At 41.8% G+C, this 8,367-nt stretch overlaps 1 protein-coding gene across 1 annotated transcript; it reads right to left on the reverse strand.

Annotated features, from left to right (window-relative positions):
- Positions 1 to 719: 719 nt before the first annotated feature.
- Positions 720 to 4,831, reverse strand: LOC307216529 (nuclear body protein SP140-like protein). Its single transcript, XM_079976944.1, has 5 exons — positions 4,759 to 4,831; positions 4,216 to 4,357; positions 2,921 to 3,086; positions 1,736 to 1,831; positions 720 to 880 (listed from the first exon to the last, which is right to left on the reverse strand). The coding sequence occupies exons 2-5, from the start codon at positions 4,354 to 4,356 to the stop codon at positions 735 to 737; spliced, it is 549 nt and encodes a 182-aa protein (XP_079833070.1). The 5' UTR covers position 4,357; positions 4,759 to 4,831; the 3' UTR covers positions 720 to 734.
- Between the last annotated feature and the right edge of the window lie 3,536 nt (positions 4,832 to 8,367).

Below are 8,367 nucleotides of genomic sequence, written 5' to 3' on the forward strand. Positions count from 1 at the left end.
CAATAAAGCGAGATGAGCGCCGCAACCCCAGAGTCGGTCATGACTGGACCTAACGGTCAGGGGTCCCTTTACCTTTTTATGTCATTTGTGGTGGCAGGCAGAGGACTGAAACAGTGAATGCATGGCTGGGAAAAGACATGAACAGGGCTTTGTGGCTCAAACACTGACTATACCATTCGTCAAATCCAAATGAATTTGTTTCTTTTTAGCTATATATCTTTAAGGCTCAACTGGTAGGTTTAGTCCTAGGCTTTCATATAGTGGCCATAAGTCTTGACATGCTGCCAGGTTACTGCTGCAGAAGATTTCCTCTATTGCTGACAGATTGCCCTGAATGCTCTCAAGGAACTCGTACACCACTCTTTGAATATCATTTGGATTTGCAGTTACCCAATCTTGCAAATTCTAGAAAGAAACATTACAGGGTTTTAAAATCTCTGTCTTCAAAATATCTTTTAGACTGAAAATACAGAGTAACTTTCCCATTTCCCACCAGATCTAACAGCAGATTATTCGGATAATCATCCCAGTACGATCAAAGGAAGCAGAAATTGGAAATGTAATTTTCTTCTCCTTTTCCAAGTTCAAATACGTTGCGCAGCTTACATGTCTCTGAACACCAACATCCTATCCTATGCCTTTTACCAATGGCAGAGAAAGACTCAAGGCCTGGATGGAATTGTAGAACCAGCACCAAGGGCCTTCTGGCAGTTCCCTCACTGCAAGAAGTGACATTACAGGGAAGCAGGCAGAGGGCCTTTTGACCCACATTGGATACTTCTTCTCCACCATTTCCAGTGTTTACGTCCTCCTTCAGTCTGAAATTGTGATGGTGTGAACCACGTTCCATTGGGACCCTCAATACTTTTTCTTGAAACTCCTTTGACAAACAGAACAATCTCATTAATGTTATGCACCTATACCAGGCATAGGCAACCTCGGCCTGCCAGATGTTTTGGGACTACAACTACCATGATCCCTAGTGAACAGGATTAGTGGTCAGGGATGATGGGAAATGTAGTCCCAAAACATCTGGTGGGCTGAGGTTGCCTATGCCTGACCTATCCCATTCAGCAGACTTCACTGAAGAGAGAAAGAAGCTGAGATGGTGGTGTGGAAGTCGGAAAGAAACTTCAGGCTGATCATGGCTAATGCCAAACTTCAGGGCCCCTCAGAATGGATCAGCCCATCACCACAGCTAGACTCCCTGCCACCTGCTTTCCTCCCTTTCCCCCTTCCTCTTGTACACGGTCACAATAAATTGTTTCTTTATTTTTTGAAAAGATGGGAGCAATCACCAATTACTTTTCATTCAGATTTATGGGTTGTGATAACTGACATGTATAAATTTGGATTAATGCATTAATGATAAAGAGAATCAACATGGCACTGTTCTGTTACAAAAACAAAACATTTAAACTAAATAAAATCATTTAAGCATGCATTAATAAATAGGGAAAGATTTCAAAAGCACTGATTGCACCATTGTGGTACTGATGGAATTATTTTAGGCTTGCCCAGATTCACAGGATACAGTGGAATATAATTAAAGAGCTTCATAGGATATTAGTATTCAAAGTATTCCCAGAAAATAAAAGATACTCACCTCCCACCCACATTGATGCATCCTCCTCCCAACACCACACATTTATGCAAACACCATTTTTTAAATTTGCTATTGGTATCGCATCCCTTAAACAGATGTAATTATACATTTACTCTTCCAAATGATTACCTGTTGCAAATATATCAATATGTAAAATGCCTTGTGCTGTTCCACAGGTTACGGGCAGTGTTGTGCCCTGGAAATCCAGACTTTGCTCTTGTGTCCCTTTTCCAAGATGAAATGAAGAAACGGATGTCAAAGGTTACAGTTCCCATATTTTGGACTGCTGTCATTTGTTGGCAGCCCAAAATATGGGAACTGTCAAAGGTTACAGTTCCCATATTTTGGGCTGCCAACAAATGACAGCAGTCCTAAGGCAACCTGCTTGCTGTCATCTCTGGAAGCTTTCTAATCATGATGTGTCTTACGGCAAATCAAAAGAGGACCTACTAGTCGTGCTGCATGCAGAAAATGTGCATCTTATGGGACCCAGAGAAGGGCCTTCTCTACTGTGGCCCCCACATTACAGGGGAATGCAGCTGCTCTGCCTGCTGGTGAAAACTTACCTATTTGAATAGGCACTCCTGGGCAATGATCCTTAGGACCAGCTTTACTGAACTTTGAATATGCTGGTTTATGTTTTATTGTTATTCTGGCAAACTGGTTTTATTTTGTAAACCACATTGTTATATTTCAAAATAAACATCAGCCTATCAATAATTTTCAATACATAAATTAATGCACAAGTATGTCATTTGTGAGGGACGCAGGTGGCGCTGTGGGTTAAAGCCTCAGTGCCTAGGACTTGCCGATCGAAAGGTCGGCGGTTCGAATCCCTGCGGCGGGGTGCGCTCCTGCTGCTCGGTCCCAGCGCCTGCCAACCTAGCAGTTCGAAAGCACCTCCGGGTGCAAGTAGATAAATAGGGACCGCTTACCAGCGGGAAGGTAAACGGCGTTTCCGTGTGCGGCTCTGGCTCGCCAGAGCAGCGATGTCACACTGGCCACGTGACCCGGAAGTGTCTCCGGACAGCGCTGGCCCCTGGCCTCTTAAGTGAGATGGGCGCACAACCCCAGAGTCTGTCAAGACTGGCCCGTACGGGCAGGGGTACCTTTACCTTTACCTTTATGTCATTTGTGGTGGCATGCAGAGGACTGAAACAAAGTAAATGCTTGGCTGGGAAAAGACTTGAACAAGACTTTGTCGCTCAAACACTGACTATACCATTCCTCAAATCCAAATGAATTTGTTTCTTTTTGGCTATATATCTTTAAGGCTCAACTGGTAGGTTTAGTCCCCAATACAAGATGATTTACCATTTCCTAGGCTTTCATATAGTGGCCGTAAATCTTGATATGCTGCCAGGTTACTGCTGCAGAAGATCTCCTCTATTGCTGACAGATTGCTCTGAATCCTCTCAAGGACATCGTACACCACTCTTTGAATATCATTTGGATTTGCAGTTACCCAATCTTGCAAATTCTAGAAAGAAACATTACAGGGTTTTAAAATCTATGTCTTCAAAACATCTTTTAGACTGAAAATACAGAGTAACTTTCCCATTTCCCACCAGATCTAACAGCAGATTGTTTGGATAATCATCCCAGCACAATCAAAGGAAGCAGAAATTGGCAATGTAATTTTATCCTCCTTTGCCAAGTTCAAATACCTTGCACAGCTTACATGTCTCTGAACACTAACATCCTATCCTATGCCTTTTACCAATGGCAGAGAAAGACTCAAGGCCACAACCTGGATGGAATTGTAGAACCAGCACCAAGGGCCTTCTGGCAGTTCCCTCACTGCCAGAAGTGAGATTACAGGGAAGCAGGCAGAGGGCCTTTTCAATAGCAATGCCCGCCCTGTGGAACGCTCTCCCATCAGATGTCAAGGAAATAAACAACTATCCAACTCTTAGAAGACATCTGAAGGCAGCCCTGTTTAGGGAAGTTTTTCTGTATTGTGCTGTATTGTGTTTTTGGGAGTGGCTCGAGAAACCTAGCCAGATGGGTGGGGTATAAATAATAAATTATTATTATTATCATCGTAGAATTGCACAATTGGAAAGGACCCTGAGAATGACTGAGTCCAACCCTCTGCAATGGATGAATATGCAGCTGTCCTGTGAGCGGATCAAACCTGCAGTCTTGGTGTTATCAGCACCATGTTCTAACCAACTTAGCTATCCAGGCTGCTGCTATTTCATTTCATTTCACTTTTAATTTGTGTACCATCTTTCTATATTGCTGAACACAAGACAGTTTACAATATGAAGAAACAACAAAATATACAATCCAGTGCAAACACATAACATAACAATCCAGTGCAAAACAAAGAAATCATAATAAAATATGACTTAAAATAAATATCTTATATCAAATAAAGGAATATGTGATAATCAATTAGAATAAAGCACTAAACTCCCAAGTATCAACAAATAATAATTAAACAGAAATTCACTCTCAATGATAGCAATAAATCCTTACTAAATTATAATCAATTAAAAACAGCAAATTTACAATGCATTAAAAATTATGTTAAAAAATCGAATTGAGCAACAAAGTAGGAATTTAAGCAGAAAATAATTGCCTCAGTTAGATACAATAGTCACCTTAAAATTTTCTTCAGAGATTATATTCTTGTCTCGTAGGCCACAGAAAAAAGGAAACGGGTCTCTAATTGCAAGAGAAATCTCCATTTTATGGGCTCTGAACCAGTCCAATATTTCAGCTGAAGTACCTGGAGCAGACATACTACAAACAACACAAAACTATGTTTTAGAGACCTTGGAAATCATGTGGTTTTTAAACAAGCAAAATTAAGCCTTATCTAGCGTTTATCTAGAATGATTCCGTTTCCAAAAATGAGAAACCCTATCATGGAATCCTTAGGTTTAGATCAGGGTGTGAAATTGTGTTGCGATTCCCTCTTTCCACTTCGAGGCAGGTTTAGGTGTTCTTTGCGACTAACACCAGCCCGGTTAATTTATCCTGGTCTTCTTCTGCGTTTAATCGGAGTCCCCAGCTGTGCCCGAAGGGGGGTCCCTCCGGGGTCTGTCGCTCTTTTGCGAGAGGGAGTCTAGCGCAGACGGGAAGCGCGGTTCCCCTGGAGAGCCTTTTCCTTGCGGAGGAGACCGACCTGGCCCTTGACTTACCCTTCTGCTTTGCCTGAGCGGAGATGGGGCTGCGAGGAAGGGGCGGAAGAAAGCAGCAGGAGGAGAGCGAGAGGAAACGAAAGGAAACGCAGCGTCTTCCAGTCGAGGGCTGGCGCTGCCTGCTCTGAGCTGCGCTCGGGGAGAAGCGAGGAACTCGGCCCGTTTCAGGGAAAGGAAATCATCACGGACACAGAAATCAGAAAAGAAAACCGAAACTGGAGGAACGCTTGATGATAAACCATGAGTTTCCCCCCTGCCCCGTGAGTCGAAACTGTGCATAAGATATTTCTCACGTTAAAAAAAATATTACTCTTGTCAGTCTCTGACTTGAGAGGCCCCTCCCGTCCTCCATCACAGATCATGACCACAGCCTGCAGGTAAGGACTTGTGTGGGATCCAGTCCAGGGATTTTTTTTTTTAATGATATTTATTAAAAGTTTCAAAAAATACAAAAAAAGGCAAAAGAGAGAACAACAAAAAATTAACAAAACATACATAACAGTACATAAAAAAGAAGAAAAACACATAAAAACCAATACACCAATAACAATAAAAAAACCCACATCCAATATTCCATATCTCCATCCTTCATTTACTTGTTTCATCGACCTCCTCACACCTCCCTTTTTGTATTCTAGTTTAGTTATTTGTTTCAGCAAATTCTTTCCATCTTTCTCAATTTTTATTGAGTAATTTGTCATAACATTCTAACCTATTAGTTAACTCAGCAAATCCTTTCCATCTTTCACTATATTCTGTCATTCAATTTACCTTAATTTATTTTAACCTTATTTTTCTATAAAATACCTTAAAGGTTAAAACTTAATATTTATTTGTACATAATTCCTTATATCATTTCCCAGTCCAGGGATTTCTGATTAGTTCCTTCAGTGCCTCTGAATGACTGTGGGTGATCCTTATGGTGTGAACTTAAAGCGATGGTTGAGCAGAGCCATTATTGATTGATTGATTGATGGATGGATGGATGGATGGAATTTATATACCACCCTACACCCAGAGGTCTCAGGGCAGTTCATAGAAAAGATCAACATAAAAACCACAGTATCTATAATCAAAATAAAAACAACAACCCAATAACGCTCTCCAAGAAAGAGCCACATTTTAAAAGAGTAAGGTAAAGGGACCCCTGACAGTTAAGTCCAGTCGCGAACGACTGGGGTTGTAGCGTTCATCTCGCTTTACAGGACAAGGGAGCTGGCATTTGTCCGCTTCCGCAGACAGTTTTTCCTGGTCATGTAGGCAAGAAGACCAAGCCGCTTCTGGCGAAGCCAGCGCAGCACATAGAAACGCCATTTACCTTCCCACCGGAGCGGTACCTATTTATCTACTTGCACTGCGTGCTTTTGAACTGCTAGGTTGGCAGTATAGGCTGTTAATCAGACAAAGGCCTGGTTAAAAAGGAAGGCACCAGGTGAACTTCCCTGGGGAGAGCATTCCACAGCCAATGCCTTTCTTCTTCTTTTATAATGGCAATGGTGCCCACCTGAGAATTCCAGCGAGTTCTGTCTGAAAAAAGCCCTGGTTATATGTTTGATGCACATATAATGCTGTGTTTAAGTCTGTTGTGGGTTGTTGCCTTTTGTATGGGTCACAGAACTGGTGTTTTTCCACTGGGTGTGGTGGTCATTGCATCTGGAGCTATAAGCCTCCTGATTTAACAGGAGATCTGAAATCTGAGCACCTTCCTATGTAGATATGTAAATAGGGCTGCTTACATCACAGAGAGAGACACAGGTGCTGTGAGATGCCAGCATGCAGAGAACGGAGAGAGGTGCATTTTGAATTTAGCGATAAAAACTATGTTTAAATTCTGTCTGGGATGAGGATTAGAGGGAGGATGTTTTAAAGAACTGAACCACTTCTAGTTCTTTTTGTTACTTTGTAACATTTAGGTCTTTAAGACTAAAAAGCAGTAATGTTTTTAAAAGTTTTTTTTTCCTACACAAGAGTCCAGACTTCCATTGTACAACACTAAAAGGGTGTGGAGGCAGTGTCATCTAGGGAGAAGGGGTGTGGCTGGGGAAAGTCCAGAGGGCCAGACTGAAAGGCATAGAGGGCCACAACCAGTCCCCTGGCCTCAAGTTCCCCATCCATTGTCTAAATTGAGGGGAAATACCTCCTTGGAGCAAAGTGTGAATGAGAGCCAGGCAAAACTGAGATTAGCTGAAGAATGGAAGCACCTTTCAGTGATGCAGAATTTAGGGTAAATTGTATCATAATACTTTCTCACATCCCAGAGAGTGAGCCAATGTAGCCTGTTTATTCTGCTTGCGTTTATTAGTCTTCAAATGTCAACTTCACCTCTCCACATGCAACATTGACAAAAGCTTTTAAGACAACACATTCTTGTCCCTGGACTGTGTATAGTCATGCACTCACAAGTCTTATGGATACACAAGAAAAACTACTAATAATGCTTTTCTTTGCTCCTCCAGGAACATAATTTGTTGTTTATAAAGTGCCTAATAATGCTAGCATCTCATCACATATGTGGTTGGTGCATAGTTGTTTTCAGTAGATGGGAGCCACTATTTCATGTCTTGTTGGTCAAACCTTTTACCCTTTTTAATAGCTGTATCCTCTCTTTGATTCCAGCTGCTTTTTCCTATGGAGAAGAAAAGTGACCTGTGGCTTCTCAGCATGCTCTCCATGACACTGTTTCAGTGAGGAAACTCAGGAGCGATGAGTGCAGGCTACTCCCAGAAAGCTGTGAGGAAGGTTAGGCTGGGAGAGTGCAAATGGCCCGTGCTCACCCAGTGAACTTCATTACAGATACCATAGAATCATAAAGTTGGAAGGGACCCTGAGGATCATCTAGTCCAACCCTGACTGAGTGAAGTTGGGGTCCAGATCTTTGCATCCAAGTCTGGCTCCCTGTTCACCATACTGCACTGCCTCTCATGCTGTGCTCCACCTATAACTCGGGAAACCTTTCTGGTTGTAGGGACAAAGATTTCACACTCTTACTTTAGATGGACTTCACATGTCCAGGTGGGGTTTTAAAAAAATAAATTCAATGCCTATAATAATCAGCTTAAAGTCTTCTTCGGAGATTCTTTTCTTGTCTCGCAGGAGATAGAGAAAAGGGAAAGTATATTTGATTGCCAAAGAAATCTGTACTTTATAGCCTCTGAACCACCGAAAAATTTCATCTGAAGTACCTGGAGCAGACATGCTATAAACAAAGCAAGAATATCAGAACACAAAAAGTCAATGAAAGCAATAAATGACATGGCTATTTAAAGAAGTATTTCAAGCACAAAGTAAAGAACTGTAGAGCATATAAACAGAAAGGTCCCATTAGAAGAAGAAAAACATGTCTGAGGCTTGATAAATCTCTAACCTCAGATCAGGCTGCAGAATTGTGCTATCTTACCCTTCCTACATCTACTCAGCTTTAGGTGTTCTGTGTGCCTATTAGTAACTTATATGGGTATCCTTCTATATTTACTTTGAGTACCCAGCTGTAGCCAAAGTGATTTCCAATGGGAATTTAGGAGCATGGATGGCTTCAGTTTAATTTAGATTATCAAGAGTCATAAATAAACTAGGGGTGGGGGTGAACAGTGTTCAGAAAGAGTGAGAGCT

This window comes from Podarcis cretensis (genome assembly GCF_951804945.1).
Source record: "Podarcis cretensis genome assembly, chromosome: 5".
In the NCBI taxonomy this organism is placed as follows: Eukaryota; Metazoa; Chordata; class Lepidosauria; order Squamata; family Lacertidae; genus Podarcis; species Podarcis cretensis.

Bases quoted from the DNA above. Each gene is read 5' to 3' on its own strand.
- LOC307216529 (XM_079976944.1), bottom strand. From the start codon at position 4,356: ATGTCTGCTCCAGGTACTTCAGCTGAAATATTGGACTGGTTCAGAGCC. The intron at 3,087-4,215 runs GTGACTATTGTA...GTTTCTTTCTAG, and splicing joins TCTCTGAAGAAAATTTTAAG to AATTTGCAAGATTGGGTAAC. The intron at 1,832-2,920 runs GTAAATCATCTT...ATCTTGGAAAAG, and splicing joins ATATGAAAGCCTAGGAAATG to GGACACAAGAGCAAAGTCTG.